At 35.2% G+C, this 24,355-nt stretch overlaps 2 protein-coding genes and 1 pseudogene across 6 annotated transcripts in view; 2 read left to right on the top strand and 1 right to left on the bottom strand.

Annotated features, from left to right (window-relative positions):
- The window catches only part of LOC125648776 (uncharacterized), a 235,422-nt gene that overhangs the window by 89,109 nt on the left and 121,958 nt on the right, over positions 1-24,355 (top strand). The window lies entirely within an intron of this gene.
- On the top strand, positions 15,086-21,449 carry LOC130050746 (uncharacterized). Its single transcript, XM_056151093.1, has 9 exons — positions 15,086-15,218; positions 15,624-15,714; positions 15,946-16,165; positions 16,426-16,963; positions 17,145-17,331; positions 17,489-17,746; positions 19,592-19,763; positions 20,205-20,353; positions 20,575-21,449. The coding sequence occupies exons 2-9, from the start codon at positions 15,642-15,644 to the stop codon at positions 20,772-20,774; spliced, it is 1,797 nt and encodes a 598-aa protein (XP_056007068.1). The 5' UTR covers positions 15,086-15,218; positions 15,624-15,641; the 3' UTR covers positions 20,775-21,449.
- LOC130050748 (P2X purinoceptor 7-like) lies at positions 20,652-22,885 on the bottom strand (annotated as a pseudogene).

The raw sequence follows: 24,355 nt of genomic DNA, 5'->3' as shown, positions 1-24,355 counted from the left end.
ATGTCCACATAGGGCCCCCTGTGTTGCCCCTACGATGGTAGACAAACTGGCCGCCTCCCCAGTTCCCCACAAAAAAATTGCACGCGGCCCTTTCCGCCATATATGTAAATTTGCACCCTGTTTCTGATTACGATTAATGAATATTCAAATTTGTATCACTCTTGTTAATCCAGCTAGCTAAGCAGCCTATGGGGGATTACAGGGCAGCCACCCAAGCTTCGACATAGCTACTGGGTTTATTCAGCATATTAGGGCAAGGTCAACTATTCAATTCAGGCCAAATGTCTCACGGCTGGTAGTGCTGTATATTTATTAAAGTTTAATTTTAGCAGAGTAGCTCCTCTAGTTAAATTTAAGACATCCGAGGTCATGGTCAATGAAGCTAATTCTTTTATCAATTTTTGAAATTATGCATTTCACCTACAATCAATAATGACTAAATCCATTTGTTTGTGAAATAGAATGAAACAATAACCCGTGGTTTGCGACGATGACATACAGTAGTACATGCAACAAAATGTAGTCTGTACAATTGTCATTTGATAAAGTCAATTAAAGTATATGTACCAGATCTAGAGCAAAACATATCGATGAGATACACATGCTATAGCTTAAATACCTTGTATACTATTTTTAATTAATTTAGATCATTCAAAAATAATAAAAGCAACATTTTACGTTTTAGCTAGACGTAGGTTGTGTACATTGACGTCGCGTCATTGCGCGACAAAATCACATGGGACATTTATTTGGACATTAAGTATCTTTTCGTTTTCCTAAATGGACGCGGGATAAAATGAAATGTTGTATATTCTATATAGTAAATTTTATGTATTTTCTGTAAGTTATATTCATTAAAATATTCGCGTTGGAATAATGCTTAGAAATAAGACATAAAATGGTAGAATTGTTTAAAAAGCGCGGTATTTGTAGAATAAGGACATTTCACTGGACACCGATAAAATCAATCTACTTCATGGATATACTCAGAATTTTATAATACTGGTGTACATTGTGCTCTACGATACATGTCATTATAAATGTAACAAGGATAGTCAACTTCCCCCTGTATTAGGCGTGCTACTGGTCATGATGATTTGCATTTGCAGTCTATCTACAAACACGGGACACCACTGACAGGTACTGTCTTTGCCATTTTTAAGGTCGCTATATCAATTCTATGAACTAAATGTTTAAAGTAATTGGTTTATGGTTTTTAGATAAGGACGTCACAATCATACACCAATTCTTACGTTATTTGGGACAAAATCAATCATTTTATTAATCTGTGGATAAAGCGTATGCGTATTGCATGTAACGCGGGACAACGAAAAATGACGACATCTGCGTGTATTTATTGCTAATGAAATGCGTGTAAATTATATTTTATATAAGCTATTATAGTTATTTATATATTTTCCTTGCCATTGATGTATAAGACTTTAATAATCCACAAAATATACAACTGTGTAAACATAGCGGAAACATTTTCTAATGCACGTATGAAAGTAACACCAGTACCGTGCGCGACGTCAGAGCTATTTGTCTGTCCAGAGATAGTGAAAATTTATCACAATTTAATTCTAAGTAGTCTGGAAAGTAGGCAGTGGTCCGTCGAGCGAACCGAGGACAGTAAATCTGAAAGCTCCTTCATCTGAAGTTCATAAACATTTGTTTGTCTAGAAACAATTATTTGTAATTAACACTAACAGAAACATAGAAAGTTCCGATTTGAAAGGGAAAATCAGTAAATTACATTGTTTGTCACATACATATATTTTGATAATGGTTCTTTTTCTTCCGATTTTTTCACCTGCATGTTACCTATATAGCAACTGCTGAACTTGTGCGCGTCCTTGTATCTGATTTTGTGTATCAGCCGTGTTTTGACAGCTAGCATTCTCAGGGACATTGTATTTCGCACATTTAGAAGATTAAGTTCAAAAGGGTGTTGAATCCCCCGAAATTCTGCTCAACTGGCACGATTCCGCTGTCATCGTTGTTTTTTTTTACTTGTACATGTACACATGTACCAATAGTCGTAAGTGTAGATACTGGAAATTTATGCTGGTTTTGATGATTATTTGAATTTTTTACTAAGCGTTTCAAAATTGCGAATTTAAAACAAGCCGGGTTTAGTTTATGTTTTTTAAACAGTTTATTTATGTTTTGTTAACAAAATATCAATTCAAATAAATACGTTCCAATTACTTATGACTATCAATTATCATTCATAGTGTTAAAATATCTAACAGGTGTAGTGCGGTTGATTTTTTTTAAAGCGGTCGTTATGAAAATAACTTGAGATGTTGAATGAGCCGTGAACTTAGAGCTTGATGCAAAATAACCCCCTCCTCGCTACACACACACTATTACTTGGTTTTATTTCATATTCAAGGTAATATACATTAGCATAAGAGGGCTACTGAAGCATGATATCACTACATCATATTACATTTAGCTAATTCCCTGTATAACTTATATATTAAACATTAGGTGACAATATAAATTTTTGAATCATTGGCTGAGAAAATTCATATAGATATCAAATAATGAATTCAATGCCGTATATATATATTAGTTTTTTTTTTATTTTAGCTGTGATGGCATAAAAAAACATAAAATTAAAAAAAAAGACGTACGACCGTGGATTAAAGAGTTTTTATGGTACAAAACCGATCAATGTTTTAAACAAATGTTACCGCGACAGGGACAGGTAACTAATAGTCACCCCGCGATGAGAACGCGGTTTTCCCGAGTTACCTTTTGATTTTTCCCATCGCAAGAACGCGGAAAACAAGAAATCCGCGTTGTCCACAATGTAGGTATATACTGAGCATTGAAATCCTTCAAAATTATTATCAACATAATGTAATTATGTTGTAGGTATCAAATTTCGTTCTGTCTAAATCGTTTCTAAATTTACAACATTTCTATCAGGTTTTCCGTTTATCGTGAAAATCGTTTATCGTGTTTTGCGTTTATCAGGTCTATCGTGAAGATCGTTTATCAGGTTTTGTGTTTATCAGGCTTATCGTGTATCCTATCGTATCGTGCGTGTATCCTATCGTATCGTGCGTGTATCCTATCCTATCGTGCGTGTATCGTGTCCTATCGTTTATCATATCAAGAATAACGTTGCGGGTACTGTAACCATGTTAACAAATTCTAAATTCAATGAAAGACATGCAGTATCTGCTTTCATATCCGCAGAGTCTCATCTTCTCTCATCTGTATTCAGTTGCAGACCTGCTAGGTCGATGCCCAATTCTAAAATCTATATGTTCACATTCTTTCACCAACAACATGTGTTCCATTGACATTATTAAGGTAGCTATTGATAGCTAGCCCCAAAAAAACCGCTCATTGAATTTTTTTCAATTTTATTTATTATAACATTTTGACTTTATTCTACAACATATCAAAAAATCAACAAAAGTAATCAGGTTAATTTTCGAGGAAAGCGAGATTGAAATTCCCTCTTTTACAGCCCCAAAAGGCAAAAAATGCCAAAATTGAGCAAATTAACACAGAAGCCAATAAAATTTTTATTGACACCAGAAATATTGTTTGTCATATATAGTTGTGTATATTAAACACAAACAGATAAAAGGTCAACATTGATTAGAAATTCAAAATGCATCTAAGGAAAACATTGGGATGATTCGACTTGGCAATTGGCCAAATTTACCCTAAATATGGCGTTTCTCAAATACTATCAGGCATACATTTTCTGACAACAACAAAATTCTGCTCATAAAATTTCTGATTTTATTTCATTTTTACAATAAGTCAAGTAGTATCTAAAATATTGAATAGAAAAAAATATACCAAATGAGGTTTAATCTGAAACTATGTCAGATTTTGCAACCCTACCCCCTCCCTTCTAAAAATGAATTTTAAAAGATACAGTCAGCAGAGATAAACTATTGACCTTAAATGATTAAGCATTCCCAAATTACCACATTGAGCATTCAAACTCGCAATACTAGAAGTTTCTATGAGCCATTTAAGAATGATATATATTGTGTGCTATTGCAGTTGACCTTTTCGCACTCACAATGATTGCCTAAATATTTAGTTATTTTTCATACAATTTCTTGTAATAACTGGGCCAAATCTATTACCTATACACACTTTTTATAGAAATTTATATCACTATACAGTATAATACACCAAATATGTTTAAATAACCATTTCATATTTCAACAAATAATTAATATCAATGGAAAGAGACCCATGGACTGCCCATGGATCACTACATTTAAGTCCATCTGAGTCATCTTGCCCTCACAGATAGGTGTGTCTTTCATAAGTTTAAGATTTATAATTGTACTTTCACAAAGAACCAAAAACTCACTATTGGATAATTGAGAATGCATGTACATGTATATTGCATTAACTAACTGTAGTTTTCCCCAGGTGAAGGTCTATGTTCACTGTATGTATAAGGGGGAGGGGTGGTGAATTAGTTCCATTATGAAACATTTCTAAAAATTTGATATACATTAATGTATCAATGATGTATGTTTCCACTAAATTTTGAATTACAAGGAAAATTCAAACACATTGATTGAAGTTATAAAATTGATATTCTATCATGTGCACATTTTTTACTAATATATCTAAGAAAGAATAATCAACATTGAAATTTCCTTTACATCTATGCAATATTATTGTCTTTCAAAAGACACGTACATGTAATACACGAGTACATGTACTTGTTTTCCCTTAAATTCACAATTTAGTTTAAAGTATGTTGTACAACATCCACTGCTCTGAGCTCATATAAGTGAATTAATGTTTTTCATCCAAGTCCCAAATTTTGCAGTAGTTCTTTAATCTTTGAACTGGATCAAACATTTTTAAATTTGTGGAGTTGTGGGGTCCAGGGGATATGTCATCATCACTATAAATGGAGTACCTGTTCAAAATATAGATAAATATATTTAGATATAGCAAAAAAGATGAATATCTGATATACTCAGAATTGTCTTTACAAATGTTTATCAAAAGAAAATATAGTACCTCTCTTGCTGTTATACTTGTTGACTCGAAATCCACTTCAACCTGCACTGGTCCTATCTAACCTCCCTTGGTCTTCAGGCTGATGCCTAGAAAAAAGATCATCATAATTGATATCTGCACAGTTAGGTCTATATCATACCATTGAGTAATTAGACTGCGTGAGACAATGTGAATTTTAAAATTGTGTCTCAACACATATTCAGTGAAAATTTAAATACTGATGTTTCAAAATTATAAATTGCAATATGAAATGACATGTATATATGTTTTCATAAACTGCCATTGACTCATCATATCTGTTTTATTTACAAAATGTGGGTCAAGAGAAGGGCATACGTGTAGTATACATATCTTACTTATACATACAGTGCATACATTTGCCTATGAGAGGGCATATGCAGACTTGTGATTAATTTACATTATTTTTAAAAAGGTTTTGCCAACCTACATGTTTGTGTGAAACATGAAACCTCAGGTTTGATATATTTCTTAGGTCACTGAAATTTCAAAGTAATAGTATATGTATACTATAGTCTAGGGAATTATAATTCAACACATGCTCCCCCCCCCCCCCTCCACTTTCTATCCGGTTCCCTCATATCCCTAGATAGTAGGTCTATACAGATATTTGTTTTTCATTACTTTTATACATGTAGTTCAAGGTATGTTATTTTCGTAACGGTTATTTTAATACCGATATTTTCTTAATAAAAGAGTTGTGAGAGCCCATGTTTACAAATGTGGTATACATTTACATGACATCCGTTCGTTTACAATCACATGCACAGGTGGGAGTTATATTTTAAGCACACATGGAATACATATATACATAAAAAATAATACATCTACTGTATGTCGTGTGTTTAAACTTACAGATGTTATTATAAATCGCGATGTGAAATAGCAGAGGAAATGTGAGTTGAACTTTTGAATACAAATTTATAGCATTTTTTTCACTCACCAAACGAAACTATGATTTCGTTGTCCAAGTTGTCCAAGTTGAATGCATCCACCAACTTCCTCTTCTTGCAAGAAACTTTGTTTAGCCTCTCAATGACTGTATAAACAGAATTTAATCTCGCAGCATGCTACACTCGGACATTACGATGTATCAACCAACAACTTCGTTTACGCATCTATGTACATGGATTGGTGGTTGGTTTAACATTTCGATTAGCAAAAAGTTTCACACAGATGAAACATTCGATCTGCCATTATTACAGATATTGACGTATACTTATGTGGTATGTGCATATTTTCTCTTAGGCGAGTCAATCACAGCAACAAAACACTTTCGGAACCCCTTTTTGTTTTTCGACTATTCTATGACGGAGTAAGGAATCCCGGAAAATGAATTCACGTGAAAATACACAATTTTTACTGATCACGTGGTTGCTATCCGTCGCTACCTTAAGAATTTCATGGACACGTCAATGATTTTATTTAACAAAACATACACTGCCAGTCAAACTATATTCAATTGTGTATGAGCTAAGGTGGTAGGGAAGCGGTGAATCCTCAGAACGGACGCGATGCCAAAGAGTAACTCACTACGCGAGTCGACTAAGAAAAGGATCTGAACTGCAACCCACGCTTCAAGCCGACGTACTTCATGAGGCGCGTTAATATTTAGTAATATGTCGTGTTGAAACTTACCTTAAATTTAATCACACTTACTAAAAATATCAAGGTTGTATTCAAAATCAACCCTACAAATTATCGACTGTAACAGTACCCATGGTGATAAAGCACTTACGAGGAAATGGACAAGTACCACTATAAAAATTGATTTTATCCCATCGTTTGAGGTCAAACATCAATCACCGCAGTGGACGAGGTATCATCTGGTTTTGACGTCCTTGTGAATCAATTGACAAAGAATGAACGGTCCGTTATAAAGGTCGTGCTTTAGATGTCTCAATATATAGGTCATATTTTAGCTGTCTCATCATATCGGTTATATTTTAGCTGTCTGATTATATAGGTCATATTTTAGTTGTCTCATTATATAGGTCACGCTTTAGTTGTCTGATTATATAGGTCATATTTTAGTTGTCTCATTATATAGATCATATTTTAGTTGTCTCATTATATAGGTCATGCTCTAGTTGTCTCATTATATAGGTCAAAATTTAGCTGTTTCATTATATAGATCTTATTTTAGTTGTCTCATTATATAGGTCATGCTCTAGTTGTCTCGTTATAAAGGTCATGCTTTAGTTGTCTCATTATATAGGTCATGCTCTAGTTGTCTCATTATATAGGTCACGCTCTAGTTGTCTCATTATATAGGTCATGCTTTAGTTGTCTCATTATAAAGGTTATGTTTTAGTTATCTCATTATAGAGGTCACGGTTTAGTTGTCTTATTATAGAGGTCATGGTTTAGTTGTCTCATTATAGAGGTCACGCTTTAGTTGTCTTATTATAGAGGTCATGCTTTAGTTGTCTCATTACATAGGTCAATATTTAGCTGTTTCATTATAGAGGTCATGCTTTAGTTGTCTAGTTATAAAGGTCATGTTTTAGTTGTCTCATTACAGAGGTCACGTTTTAGTTGTCTCATTATAGAGGTCATATTTTAGCTGTTTCATTATAAAGGTCATGTTTTAGTTGTCTCATTATGAAGGTCATGCTTTAGTTGTCTCATTATAGAGGTCATGCTTTAGTTGTTTCATTATGAAGGTCATGTTTTAATTGTCTCATTATATATGTCTTATTTTAGTTGTCCCAGCCCGAGCACGCAGTTACAAGTCAGCATCCTGGGTTTTTTTTTACTGTGAAAACCTTTTTCATAGCGTTGATGCACTCCTGAACCATTCTTGATACATCTAGTGTGGCTCCGATTTTTTTTTGGGGGGGGGGGGTAAAACAGGAAAGACAACGTCAATGCCCCGCCCTACGCATATCTCCTAATCGAAATACAGAACACCTCTGAAAAAATGGAGGTAGGAAGGAATGTGCTCGCATATATCGACAGACATATTTCACTGCTTACCTCCCACAACATCCACAAAGCGGATAGGTTACAGTGGTTTAAGCGTCTTACCAGTGTTAACCTTCAATTCACACCCCACCCTTCAATTCACACCCCACCCTTCAATTCACACCCCACCCTCCAATTCACACCCCACCCTTCAATTCACACACCCACCCTCTAATTCACATCCCATCCTTCAATTCACATCCCCGCCCTCCAATTCACACCCCACCCTTCAATTCACACACCCACCCTCCAATTCACACCCCACCCTTCAATTCACACCCCACCCTCCAATTCACACCCCACTCTTCAATTCATACACCCACCCTCTAATTCACACCCCACCCTTCAATTCACATCCCCGCCTTCCAATTCACACCCCACCCTCCAATTCACACCCCACCCTCTAATTCACATCTCCACCCTCCAATTCACACCCACCCTTCAATTCACAACCCCATCCTCTAATTCACACCCCACCCTTCAATTCACACCCCAACCTATAATTCACACCCCACCCTTCAGTTCACACCCCCATCCCTTCAATCCACACCCCCATCCCTCCAATTCACATCCCCACCCTTCAATTCACACCCCACCCTCCAATTCACACCCCAATCTTCAATCCACACAACACCCTCCAATTCACTTCAAACCCTCAAATTCACACCCCCATCCCTCCAATTCACACCCCATCCCTCCAAATTCACACCCCATCCCTCCAATTCACATCCCACCCTTCAATTCACACCCCCATCCCTCCAATTCACACCCAACCCTTCAATTCACATCCCACCCTTCAATTCACACCCCCATCACTCCAATTCACACCCCCACCCTCCAATTCACACCCACCCTTCAATTCACACCCCCACCCTCCAATTCACACCCCACCCTTCAATTCACACCCCCATCCCTCCAATTCACACCCCCACCCTCCAATTCACACCCCAATCCCTCCAATTCACACCCCACCCTCCAATTCACATCACCACCCTCCAATTCACACCCCAATCCCTCCAATTCACACCCCACCCTCCAATTCACATCCCTACCCTCCAATTCACACCCCACCCTTCAATTCACACCCCCATCATTCCAATTCACACCCCACCCTCCAATTCACATCCCACCCTCCAATTCACACCTCACCCTTCAATTCACACCTCACCCTTCAATTTACACCCCCTCCAATTCACACCCCCATCCCTTCAATTCACACCCCACCCTCCAATTCACATCCCCACCCTCCAATTCACATCCCCACCCTCAAATTCACACCCCATCCTTCAATTCACACCCCACTCTCCAATTCACACCTCACCCTCCAATTCACACCTCCACCGTCCAATTCACACCCCCACTCTCCAATTTACATCCCCACCTTCCAATTCACACTCCATCCTCCAATTTACACCCCCATCCTTCAATTTACACCCACCCTCCAATTCACACCCCACCCTCCAATTCAAACCCACCCTCCAATACTCACCCCCTGTAAATCACACTGAATTTTTTTTAAAGAATACTGGCTATATATATATATATATATATATATATATATATATATATATATATATACATGTATATATATATATATATATATATATATATATATATATATATATATATATAAATTTTTTCAAGAATAATTTTATTTTCATCCTTACCCGACCATGGTACAAACTCTCTAAACCATAGTCAGTAAACACGCTTTACAACGTAACCACCACCATTTTTATCACTCAGTACAATAGTGTATCACTCTTCTCACCAATGTAGTTTATCGATACTTGTCGTTTTTGTGTGTTATTTGTTTATGTAATTTATGTCTCTTGATAAAGACGCGGGTTGCGTCGAAAATTTGAGTTTTAAATAACCAACAGTGTCGTGGCCTTTTCAGTGCTTATATATATATATATATATATATATATATATATATATATATATAATCCAAATAGAAAGAGTTGATATCACACAGTCAAAATAATTCAATAAAAAAAGTAGGAAAATATACAGTTCCAAAAAATATTTAAACCACTAGCGCTTTCTGGATTTTAACATCCATCATCAGGTGAATACAAATAATGAATACAAAGTTGTTTATCTTAGAGACGTCTCTCTCTCTATATATATATATTGATGAATGATAATGATTTAACTTTCAACGGTATATAGCATTTATTATCAACAAATACATACATGTACAATATATAAAAGGTTTCAGAAAAAAATAGTCCTCTTTTTTAATGAACACTTCCTTAATCAAAATTGTGTGGGTTACCAGTAAGAGTCCACTGCTCTTTTGCAATGTTGAAGAAACACGTGAACATGACGATCTAACGGGTGACATAAGTACATGTATGCAATATTGTGATATGTCGTCCAGATTGTTCTCGGAACTCGTGACTTTATTGAATACTAGATAATTTATTGTGCGTCAAAATAGTTACGGGGAGAGAATATAGATATTTGAGAGGTGGGGTAGAACAAGTCCATAAAATAATGGCCAAGGAATGTTACAAAGTCGTCATACTTTATCAGGATGGTAAATATTTCATCAAGTCGTCACACTTTAAACGGACGGTAAATACCGGTATTTCATTTAAAAGTCGTCACACTTTAAACGGATGGTAAATATTTCATTAAGTCGTCACACTTTAAACGGATGGTAAATATTTCATTAAGTCGTCACACTTTAAACGGATGGTAAATATTTCATTAAGTCGTCACACTTTAAACGGATGGTAAATATTTCATAAGGAAACACGTAGAGGAATGAAGTTTGGTGATAACAATTGTCGTTATCCAAACGAGAGAGAGAGAGAGAGAGAGAGAGAGAGAGAGAGAGAGAGAGAGAGTGGTGGGGGGGGGTCCAGTATTCAGTATCCACTGGAATAATTGAATGCACTGAACACGACTAAAAGATAATTCGAAAGTAATGTTAGGATATTAAAATGAAAGTGAACAATAATTCGTTCAATACATTATAATACATTATCAATAATATAAATTAAAGTGTCCGTGAAGCCGTTTTCAAAGTGCTTCTTTAAATATTGTTTATATAATAAAGAACAGAAAAAAACAAGTCTGATCACTCAGTGCTTTTTAATATGCGAGTTATTGCACGAAATATCAAAATATTGCTAATCCACACCTTTACGATAACGAAAACGGGGGTGGGTGTAATGTCCTGATAAGTGTAATGACCTGATTGACCTGATGGGGTATAAAGTAATATTATTAAGGAAATAAACGTTGTATTGAAATAATTTTTGTTTCTTATATCTTGTTTTATCATTCTTTATGATATTAGAAAAGAAGAAATTACAAGAATTTATTTTAATACCCTTTTTATTGCATTTAGCAAAAGCAAAGGGTGTAATGTCCTGATAATTAGTGTAATGTCCTGATGAAGTATTTTACCAATCTGAACTGTAATGTTAAGTGTATATATTTATTTTTTGTAGTCATTATTTTGTATGAATAGTTATATTTAATATGTTGTAAAACATAATTATTAAATGTTGTTTAAACGAGTATTATAACGAGTTTTCTTCCGCGGTGGTGTAATGTCCTGATGAAGAATGACCTGATGAGATTTTCTGCGGTGTAATGTCCTGATGAAGATTGACCTGATAAGACGTGTCGTATAGCTTTATTACTTTAACAAGTTGATTTGAAAGTTATATGAAAGAAGTAGTATTTATATATTGATTATTTCTAAAGTTTTCATAAAGATTATTTTAATTTCGGCATTTTGAAAGGAGTATATTTGCTATTCGAAAAATTGGTATATTGAAATTATTTGTTTGTGTGTCGCATGCAATGTTTTAGGTCATACTTTTCATTTATTATTTCTAACGTTTATCTTAATTATTTATTCATTCATCCAATTCTGGGCTATGTTGGGCATACAAAATTCAAGAAGAAAAAAATCAAGATAAGTACACAATCACAAACAATATATGTTATGACATACACATGTACGATGCATGACAATATAAGATATATATAATTTACGAATTATACCAGAGTTATACATGTTTTTATCGTATGAACAGTGTTTTTTATTATTCAAGTTCTTCTTTTGAAAATATTAATGAAAAATTACCAAGTAAAACGTTGTAATATTATACAAATCTTGCTTCATATTCGATAATCTTGATATTTGAATTCGATAATCTTGATATTTATATGCGGAAATTTTGATTTATATTTGACAATCTTGTTCAATTTTTCAAATATAAATAACAAGATTATCGAATATAAATCAAGATATGTATAAAACTGCAATATTAACTGCAATTTGTTATCTGTATTTGACGTGATAGTTTAAATTATTTTTGATGTTAACGAATTCTTTACTACCATTCATCCTTTAACTTCAGCGATTAGAGATGTGCCTTTGATATTCTGAAAATTAATTGCTAAATTGAAATTAATTTGTTTTTACATCGCGGTATTTCAGCCTTGAAGTCGAAATAAGCCAGGTATACGGTAGTTACTCACAATTACCAAATTATTTAGCTTGCGTCACTTGGACTATCGGGATTGGATACTTTATTTTCCTTTATCAACTTCTCCAAATTATAAGTATGCAAAATCATTGAATGCCAATTCTGTATTGTTCCAATTTGGAAATCCATGCATAATAAAATAGTTTTTGTTTAATTTCATTCTACACACCAGCAGAAATTGAAACATTATTTTTTAAAAAGTTTTTTGACCTCTTACATGTTTTTGGTCAATGTTTTTTCCAGCTACATGAACATATGAATGTACATATTTATTTGATATAATTCAGGAAACAAATGTTTTGTCCAATGTTTCATTTCGCTCAGTACTATCACTATCTAAATTATGCAATCAACATATCATTATTAACATTAAACAAATATATCCTTTAATTTGAATTTATCAATAATACTCGTAACAGTTTTCATCAGGTCATTCCAATATCAGGTCATTACACTTCTGCAAATTTAAAATAACAAAATAACTATGATCGTTAATTTATAAATCTTTGATTTTCTTTAAAAATATCATTTCAAAAAATTAATGTTTGTGAAAATATTCAATATAAAAACAAATAACGCCGAAAGAAGCTTTGTCTACTATAAAAACAGCACATCAGGACATTACTCTATAACCCTCTATCGTGTCATCAGGTCATTCGGATATCAGGACATTACACCCTAGGTTTAGTTGAAATCTAAAATAATAAAAAATAACCGGGTATTATTAAAAACAATAATTGAATATCATAAGATATATACCAACTCATATACATAAATGATTTGGGTGCATAAAACATCGTAGAAATATATCATTTTTGTAGAAATGTCCCATCAGGACATTACACTAAATATCAGGTCATTACACCCCTCGGGTTTGAAAATTATGAATTATAATGCATTAAGACGCATATAATTTTTTAAAATCATTATTATATGAAAGAAAGGTGTATATTTAATCAGAACAAATCTTAAAATATCATCTTTTTGATATATACTTCAGCGGAGATTGAATTATACCCCATCAGGTCAATCAGGTCATTACACTTATCAGGTCATTACACCGACCCCGAAAACGGGCTCTACCGGAAGTGACGCCAACTAACATCATTGGCGCCATTCTCAATGCAAAATTGGTAGAGCTCGGTAGTGATTATAACATCGAAATGGCTAGTAAGAATAAAGGACGGATGTGCGTTGTGGCAGGTTGTAGCAAAAGACAATCAGATGGAGTTTCGGTGCATATTTTCCCAAAAGATCAGCGTCAGCGAGCAGCCTGGGTTCGTTTTGTAAAGCTAACAAGGGCAGACTGGCCTGGGCCATCGCAGTACACAGTGATTTGTAGCGAACATTTTAACGAGGATTGCTACGAGGCCTGTTTTTCGCTGATGAAAGGCTTCAGCATTCCTGCGAATAAGTGTCTTCGTAAGGGATCTGTGCCATCGATATATCCTAAGCGGAAGAGGGATGAACTCAACGACGCCTTTCTTCAGTCTCCTCAGCTCACGACCCCCCCCCCCCGAACGAAGAGCATATGCAAAGCGCGCAAAAAACATGGTAATTTTCTTTTCTGTTCTTCGTTGTTGTTTTTTTTGTTAATCAAACACACTCAGAAGTATTATTCCCACAGCGATGCAGGTTTCAACTTAATAACTTTATAAACAATGTACATGTCTAGCTGAAAGTAGCCAATGTCTAATGCAATCATTTCCATTTACCATATGAAACAATATAAATCAATGTACAGTAACATGTTAAATACAAAGATGTCCTTTATTTTGACTTCATGAATTGCTGGACTTCACGCATCAGTGAGGCGAGACAGTGACACAGAAGTGCAGTGGGTACAATGCACCTGTCTCATAAGCAAATAGCATACCTATCTGATTATTTGTTGAATCTCATCTTCGTAATTAATTACTAATTTACTATACTTGCAAAAATTTGAGTGTAGGTAAATTTTTAGCTAAGGATCTATATGAGTTGCTTGTCAATTCATTATTCCTTTATTTAGACTATGGTACTCAGTAAAACATTTTTTTTTTTCATTAGGCAAAAAAAATTGAGATGGGATGCATGCTTATGTTTTCTACGTTTCTTGCTTCATTGTTGCTTTCATGCTCAGATTGAGGATTCGCGGTGGGGGGGGTGGGGGGGGGGGGGTCCAGATCCCCACCCAGAATTTCCTAGACTTAGTACTGCATTTCCTCAAGGATGTGGTTACACTTGTAACAATTGTTGCATTGGTTCATTATAGATACTGACAGAGTTGCTGTGTGACAACAATACAGAAATACCAGTAGAGGAAGACCTACAAGAGCATGTTGAGAGTCAGCAAGCACCCATTCAGGTATTCCTGTTTACATAAATCAATTTAAACCAGGGTTTAAACTTAACACCTGTTCACTCACCAAATGCAAGTGAAATTTGGGTTGAGCGAGTACAATTGAAATCTTGGTAACCCACATGGCCAGTACAGTTTCTTTTCAAAAAAGTATTTTATATCGGGTTCGGTATTGTGATAATCCATATTCATAAATACATTTTCCAAAATGATGCTTTAGGAATTTAACCAGTCCCATCGGACTGATTAAAACAGATGAATGTCAGTCCGCCAGACGTTTAACCAATCACAGACTGACGAGCATATATGTTAATTCCGAGCCCTGTCCATGGTTCGAGGAAAGTGAGGTTGGGATGCTTTGCTTGATGTTGATATGGAATGAACACTGATAAACATATATATATATAAATATTGATAGTGAGACTATTTTACATTATTTGAGTTGGTGGGCTACAAAATTCTTCGGTGGGTTCCGAAATAGCAAAATCCCGGAGCCCGCGTGACTAATGGTATAATTCTTAAAGTTTAAACTCTGTAGGAGAATTTCACAAATAACAATTTCCACATATTTCTATAACAATTGATTGGAAATGGTTATAGATCATGTTTGAAAATTGTCAAAACAGAAATCTGTTTTCAAATGTAGGTTAATAAATCAAACATTTCTGAAACAGTAAAACTAGTTAAAATTGTTTAAAAAGTGTTTGCATTTGCATATTCTACAGAATACTCAATATTTATATCTATTTTAGGAAGAGAGTAGCATATCAATGGTCTGTCAGACAGAAGAACCTAGGAAACGCAGTGTTAAGATCCAAGTGGCTGCAAAGAATAAAGAGAAAGGTCAAATTTAATGTTTACAGACAATAATATTATATCAGTGAATTGATTCTATGTACAGTTAATGTTTATTCATGTTTTTGTTACAATTAAAAAAACCCAGAAACACAATAAAAAGTTTTAGATAAAATAGAAATTTTAATACAAATCAATTCTCTCCTGTTTGTATTTTGTTACTCAAAAAAGTCACTTTTTACAATTGGGCAGATTGTTAATGGCCATTTTACTCTCCAGGGCTGCAAGTTAATCTCCAACCACGTGTTCGCAGCATTGGTATACAATTTAATGGCAGGGATGACTTGCCCACTCCACAAGTACCACCAGCAGCAGTTCCTGTCCTGGATTTGTCAAGTGGGGGAGAGTCAATAGAGGAAGTAGGGAGTGAGGCTGCCTCACTGTATGAGCCATCTAGTAGCTGTGCCAGTTCAGATGATTCTCATATCCATAATAATAAGTAAGCTCTATTTTGCATTCTGTGAGAATTCAAGTGTTTAGTTGAGGGGGGGGGGGGGGGGGAAATTAGCATTCTAAGTAAATTCAGATTGAAGTTGTAGAAATTTTTAAAAAAATTGATTATGTAATTCTGAACTATTTTCTATTAAAACAAAACAACATTATATATCTATTGTTGAAAAAAGTGTCTGAAAAATCCTATCAGTTGAAGTACTAAGGAAAACCTAAGCTATATAATCAGTTTAATTTGAAATGTTTTAGCAATGAAAAGCCCTACAACCCACTGGATGAAGAAAAGTTTATAGTGTCCAGATCAAAGTTGTTGGAGCTATTCAGTAGCTGCAAGAGGTGCCATAGACACGCCACAGCCACTGTTCATCAGGTGATAGGGACGATGGCCAGGATTAGTGCAGAGTGTGAATTCTGTGGATTTACTTGGCAATGGAGTAGCCAGCCCTCCCTTGGAAACATTCCGGTAGGAAACCTCGGATTATCTGCCAGCATTCTGTTCTCTGGAGCCCTTGCTGCTAAAGTTCTGCGGGTTCTGCAGTTTATGGGAGTTGCAACCATAACAAGTAGAACATTTTATTCCCACCAGGCATCTGTGCTGTTTCCTGTCATTGGTCGTGTGTGGAACAGACACCAGGAGATGTATGTCAGGCAAGCGGAGGAACGAGGGGAGCCACTGATTGTTGGTGGAGATGGGCGAGCTGACTCCCCTGGTCACTGTGCCAAGTTTGGCTCCTACAGCACTATTGACCTTGAAAAAGGAATTGTGATTGACATCCAGCTAGTTCAGGTATTTGCATAAATGAATGAAAGGAAAGATTTGACATTAACTAGTCTTTATGTATGATATTTAAACATCTATTTTAAGAAGTTTATTTTGAAAGTTGTATTTGTGATTTCAAGTTCTTGATGATGTGTGTGAGATGTGGTTTACTTTTTCTCCTTATTTATATTGTTATACAATTTTGTAGAGTAATGAAGTAAAGAATAGTAATGGTATGGAGAAAAGAGGTCTCGAGCGTGCTGTTGACTGGGTAAAAAATAACGATCTGGAGATAGGGACGATCGTGACTGACCGCCATCTACAAATCCAGAAGTGGATCAGGGAAAATTTACCCGAGACCACTCATTACTATGATGTGTGGCATGTTGCTAAAGGTAATATTTTTAATTGTTCACTCTGATTTATGCTCGCAACATTTGCAGACATTTACTAGACACATAGCTATGCATGCTTAATTATTTGAAGTTTGGAGAGAACTGTAGAAAATATGCATTGAGAATTATCTGAGTTTGTCCTGTTTATTCAATGTAGGTTTAAAGAAAAAAGTCCTGGCTGCCGCCAAACAGAGTGAATGTGGACAGCTATCGAAGTGGAGCAGGAGCCTGACAAATCACCTATATTGGGTAGCAGCCTCTACACCTAATGGGGATGGGGACTTGATGTGGGCAAAGTGGGAATCCGTTGAAAACCATGTTCACAACAAGCATGAGGGACACAATGAGCTATTCCCATCGTGTGCCCATGGCATGTTTTATGGCGACGAACGAAAGAAGAAGTGGATAAAACCAGGTAGAACCACTTGTTAAAATTTTAGATCACCAAAGTTTACTCGAATGACCTATTGCAATTGGTCTGCGGTCGTCGTCCTTCGTCATGCGTTAACAATTGAACATTTTTTACTTTTTGATGTCTACCATGCCAATTCTTTTCAACTTTGGTATGTAGCATTTTTTGAACAAGGTGGACATAAATTGTAAATTTAAGGATTCCTGCACTCCTGGAGTCTAAGGGGCAGGACAAAAACTGCCCAAATTTGACAAATTTTCTTTATATCCACATGTATGTGAGAAAAACTAAATACATAGTAATGTAGAACAGGAAAGCCTCTACCAAAATTGTAACTTTCATGATCCCTAGGGTAGGGGTTCTGACTCCAGGACAAGACCAAATTTGGTATAGAGTTTTAAACATTCAAAAGACATCCTCTTTCATGCTATTGATACTAAATTGCAAATAACAGATATTTAGAATGATTGGGTAGCCCATTAAGTTGTAAATTTGATGATCCCTAGGTCAGGGGTTCAGGTCCTAAGGTGGGGCCATATAGTGAAAATGTATTAAATATTGGGAAACAGGGTTCGAAATTAACTCTTGTCCGTAAGTCCGAGACTAGTAAAAAACGTGTCGGACTAGTGAACTCTCTAGAAATCAATCTTGAATATGGTAGATTTTTAGCAAGATTTGTCCGAGTCTCTTAGATGTTTGAACTTATGGTCGATTAATTACCTGCATGGTTAAGTGTTTGCGTGACTATGACATCCTGAGCTTCCAAACACATGGAGTGCATTCGAGACCGCCGTTCTTCGAACGTGCACAAATTGTCAAATTCCTGCCGATTCCGAACGCCGAGTATACATCACGAGAACGTATTCTATGTGCAAGAATTGCAAGTAGTGTGGTCTGAGAACATGCACGTTTGTGCGCACATGTTCTCGTCATTCGCGACTCTAACCATAGACATATAACGGTTATATGTCTATGCTCTAACACAGTAGTTCATAACACTATAGCTCATGACTTGGTCAATCGAGTGAATTTTATTGACTTTATTGATAAAATTTCGAACTCCTGTGGCTCTAAGATCTGAGCACCAAAACAACAGGAATGTCGATCTCAAACGCACTTATGGATGTTTATAAAAGGATTAACTCGGAGGTTAATATTGTATGCTTCTGAAGATCTAGAATGCGAAATAAAATATGGTGGTCTCTTTCTTCTGTATGTGTCAGAAATTAAATTGATTGCAACTGTGATGTGTTTGGTTTCATTAAATACTGTTGAATAAAATGAAGATCATTTAATATGATGTACTGGACGGACTAGTGAAATGTTTTGCGTACTAGTGAACATCAACAGTGACTAGTCCGTACGGACTAGTGCTTGAAAAAGTTAATTTCGAACCCTGGGAAATCTTCTACTCCCATATACATTGGCGAAAAACTAAATGCATGATTTTAACGTCTATGAAAATCTCTAACTTGTGAAGTTTATGACTCCTGGCCCTTTGGTGGGGTCAATATGGACACACAGTGAAAATGTATTAAATCTTAGAAATTTTTCTTCTTCTACTTCCATACAGAACTGAGAAACACTAAAGGCATGATTATGATGTCCATAAAGCTTTCTACCTGTATTGTGAAATTCATGGGTTCAGGCACCCCGTATGGGCTATGATCCTTAGGTGCCCCATTAAGGCCTGTGGGCCTCTTGTTCTTTGCATAGGTCTGTTGATAATTAAACATTTTCTTTTGTTAGCATATTATGGTTTTTATAAAAGTGTTGAGCCTTATTAAAAACTGTGAATGTTTATTGATTTCATTTTTACTAATTTTTTCTTATATCATTTTCAAAAAGGATCAAAAGCAAGTGAGAAGATTAGTGACATCATCTTGTCCAATCAGATGAAAAGGGACATTCCCAAGCTATCCCCATTGTACCAGACATCACAGATAGAGGCATTCCATAGTACTGTCAACCACTTTGCCCCCAAAATGGTGGCCTTCTCTTACTATGGCATGTACTGCAGGTATGTTTATGCTTCAGAAATTTCATGAATGTTCAATAACCCATGCTGCTTGTATATTTTATGCAAGGCCAAATAAAATCAATTGATAGATCAACAACCCCACCCGCCCCTCAAAAAAAGGGAGTCACCTCGATTTTTTTTTTTATTTTCGCAAAATTTACAATTTCAAACAAACTTGCTTCCCAGTGACATGAGTGAATGATTAAAGTCACAGAATGTTGGTTTTGTATCTTCTACCAAGGATTCTTTGAATTTTAACTTGATTAACACTGTGATGTCTTTTGTCATTAATTTTTTTTTCTCTCGGGAAATATATATTAAAAAATTAAATCCTTCCATCTGCCCCATATTTTTTGTGCTCCTGTATGATAATCTACTAATTAAGTTGAATTGACCAAAGCATGTTTAAGATAAGTAATTTTATAGCAATATTGTTTTAAGGTTGATCGTTGCTGCTCTTCATTTCAATGAAAATACGTCAAGAGTGCAGGCTGCTACAAAGGAAGGGAACATGCAGTTCAAGATCAGCTTTCCCAAGTTTAAGCATGGAGAGTACAGTGTGCGAAAGAGAACTGTAGATTCAACATATGGTACTACAACAATACTCCTTTCCTCTCCTCTTTTTCTCTCTCCCTCTCTTGACTAATGGGAATGCCTAAATAAAGTCTATATATATATATACCAATAAAATAGAAACAGTATAAAGAATTTAAAAAATTTAATTTGAATTTATGGAAAACAATGAGCACCTAGAAGAGTAGAAATTAAGATTCTCATATGACACAGTTATTGCATATTGACTTCATTTCAGGGTATGTAACTTCATTGATGACTGAGACATTCGCATCCATGGAAGCTTCAGTTGATGCTACATCACCCCATCAACCACCTGTCTCCTGCTTGCCAGAAAAACAGCCACCACCACTTTGCAGTAACTTTGTGCATCCTGAAAAAAGTGAGGCAGTGCAGCATTTCAGATCTCGTTTTAGGAGGAAAGAGACACCAGTATAGAAGAGAAGTGTGATGAACATGTGCGATGAACAAAACTTTATCACGTCCATCAGGTATATAGTTGTGTAGTATATTGCATATGTAAATAACTTAGTATTAGATTGCTTTATTTTTAGTGTCATAGTATGTAGCTATAGTGTAAATAATTCCCCTTGTATAGTCATTAAAGACATGGAAACATGTAAGCAGGGCCCATGTCCCATTCCTGGGTGCAGGATTTATTTTGTAGCTGATGCTTTCATTGATTTAAATTATTCTAATTAAAAAATAGATATCTTTACAGATATTTTTTTATTTTTAGTGTTCTTTTTCTTGCTTATGTTTTTAACTTTTGTATAATATTATAAATATTTTTTTCATCATGAGAAATATTGCTTTTTTTAAACTTTTTAAAAAATGTTTTACTTTGAGTCAAATTATGCTTACTCATTCTGGGTCTTGATATCCGTGATATTCCTCTGAGCTGAATGTCTCACGGATCTTTGTTACTGCACAGGAGGGGAGGGGAACTCGAACACTCTTTCCTAAGTAGCCCCAACACCAACGAGCTAGTTGACGATATGCGGTATATCTGTTTCTCCTATGATAAAAATGTATAAATTGTTACACAACTGAATACACCACTTTTGTTGAATTCCTAATAATTATTGATAATAAAACATCATTCTTACTCATTCATGCTGTTCTGTATATCTCCATACTGAGAACGATACTGGTAGTATGCAGTCTCCAGGACAAAGACGTCTAGACAAACAGTCTGGAATCCAGGATGTCTTGTAATGCAGGTTAAATCATCACTATAAGACAAATTTCTCGACAATCTGTGGAATTTCAGAGCAGCATTTGCTTTCTAATGCTGTGGGCATGGGTGTGCATGATCCACAATTGCACCTAAAATTGTAATTGCATTATCAACATGTATTACTGAATCATTAGTTAATGAAGTATTTGCTATGAATTAATTTCCTGAAGACAAATAGAAAAGCAGGTAAAATATTACATGGCAGCTTAATTACATGATTACCAGGTGCAGCACTCTCTTTATTTAGCAATTTCCTTGATGTCAATACAACACATTGTAAACAAAAAAATAATTCTTAAACTGATCCTTCAGTATTTTGATTGTTGAGGATTATTTTAAAAGTTTAAAATTCCAAATTGTAAAGTCATCATACTTATCCACGGGGTTTTGACACAGTATGAGCAAATGGGTACTATTATACTATAATATATACCCATTTCCTCATATTTTGTCAAAACCCTGTTATCTACATGTATGTTTCAACGCACACAGGGTAGTGGACAGTTAACAACACAGAAGAAATTTTCTTTTCATTAATCTTAAAATGATTGACTTTTTGTTATGAACTCTAATCAGGACAGTGTTGTGGTCACTTCAAAGTAAAAACACGTTCAAAAATTGTCATGCGACTTCTTGGCTACGCCACTACACTTAACAAATTCAATCTAATCTAGCTTAATCAAGCTATTATAATTACGTTTATAATGAGAGCTAAATGAAGAAACTGTGCTGGACCTGATCAATGGCCAAACGTTTTCAATAGCGTGGATACAATTATTTTTTTTCTACACGCATAAGCTGTGAAGTTATAAAGTTTATAGATATATTTTATCAATTTAATTACATGGGTAACAAATAAAAGATAGGGAAAGTTGTACCAATCTGTATTTTCTAGTCTGTGCTGGTCGTCGACTTCGTCTTCGCTTGAACCATCCGATTCGCTAAGATCAGTCGCTTCAGGTTCAAACCGATATGGGACTATGTCCTGCTGATGTTCCTCGTGTTCTTCTTCGAAGGATGATATCTCAAATGACATGTGTAGGTCAATATCCGACGAAGAATCCGAGGTTACGCTGTTCTCGTTTACAGTTGCCATTTCAAAGCTGATGTAAAGTGACGTCACGCAAGTATTTTGCTAATAATAGTACAACCGGAAGTTGCCTTGATTGGTTTTAATCAGGTGCGAAAATCGACAACTTTGAACGGGAATAATTTCCTTATCGCCGCTATATTGACTGTAAAATTTTGGGATATTGACTTTCGTGTTATTCTACACCAATTAATCAAAACTTTGACTTTGACTTCACGGACTCTTTAAGTTATCAAAACGGATTTTGTCTTCATATGCAAGAAAAATAAGTTGTCTGTGGTGGAGATTTTAGATTGATATATACACATATTGTAATACATTCGTTACGCACAGGTAACCTTCATAAACTCTACTTCAACTATTAAAATAAAGAGGGCAAAACTGAATTTTGAAGATATAACAACAACAAAATGAACCTGGAAGTATACACACGATATCATTCATTGCATGTAAAAGATAGAGGTCAGGGAAAATCGTGTTCTTTTGAAAGGATGTCCATGCTTGGCTAATTTCATTCCTATTCTAAATGAAAAATATTATGGTAGATGATAAGAAAGTCTGATACACACCATGCAATACTAGTAACCATTACATGTACACACTATGCACTATCTATTACACGCTATACAATATCTATTATTATACCTCAGTATGAGAATTCTATGCAACGCGTAATCTGATTGGTCTAGACAGTCACATGTCAGGGATGATAAAACTTCATAACTCCCTCTCAAACATCATATCTCCCCATCATATTTACTCCTTGGGCAGCCTCGTGCACTTTCCGTACGTCAAGGTAGACGAAGTTTATTGTGACGTCACAATAAGTTCGAGTCATTGTACTTTCATAATTTCGAAAGGCACAAAATATGTGGGTCTCTGATACACACTTTAAATATCGCCAGGTTTTGGTTGATACAAAAACAAGCAAGTAAATCAGCATTTATGGAGAATGGAAATACAAAAACTGGTTATCATACAACCGTATTTCGTTGTTTGTACCTTCTACCGTAATACGTTGACGGCGCGGTGTTACCGTTAGGGCGATCCCAGCTACATACAATGTATAGATGAGGGGACTCCAATTTCAAATGCACTTTTGTAATCTTGCTTTGTATCGGTATAATAAACAATTTATTGCATGATAGTGAGGGACGTATGAAGATTTATTCACCCAAGAAAAATCATATTCCCTTCGGGCAACTTTTCTTGGGTGAATAAATCTTCATATCTCCCTCACTATCATGCAATAAATGTGTATTACACACTATTCAATACATATTACACACAATATAATATCTATTACACACCATGCAATTTATATTGCACACCATGCAATATATATTACACACTATGCAATATATATTACACACCATCCAATATCTATTACACACCATGCAATATCTAATGCACTCCATGCAATATATATCATTATTGGTTCATTAGAAATACGGTTTTAAACTTTCTGAGCATGTGTGTTATCTCAAGGTTCTTACTGTAATACAATGGTTTTATAAAAAATACGTAAATCTGGTTTAAATTGTAAAAAGATGTGTAAATTGCATACTGAATGACACCAATAAAAATAGAAATGTACATATGTCAATACATTGCACCGCACATAGATTTTTTGAAATGACAATTTCTTATAAATATCAGATATGTGAATCTCTTAGAAACACTTTATAA

Source organism: Ostrea edulis, chromosome 10 (assembly GCF_947568905.1).
Source record: "Ostrea edulis chromosome 10, xbOstEdul1.1, whole genome shotgun sequence".
Classification (NCBI taxonomy): domain Eukaryota; kingdom Metazoa; phylum Mollusca; class Bivalvia; order Ostreida; family Ostreidae; genus Ostrea; species Ostrea edulis.
This window is presented reverse-complemented; position numbering and strand designations above follow the sequence as displayed.

Bases quoted from the DNA above. Each gene is read 5' to 3' on its own strand.
- LOC130050746 (XM_056151093.1), top strand. From the start codon at position 15,642: ATGGTCTGTCAGACAGAAGAACCTAGGAAACGCAGTGTTAAGATCCAA. The intron at 17,747-19,591 runs GTAGAACCACTT...ATTTTCAAAAAG, and splicing joins GAAGAAGTGGATAAAACCAG to GATCAAAAGCAAGTGAGAAG. The intron at 19,764-20,204 runs GTATGTTTATGC...TATTGTTTTAAG, and splicing joins TACTATGGCATGTACTGCAG to GTTGATCGTTGCTGCTCTTC.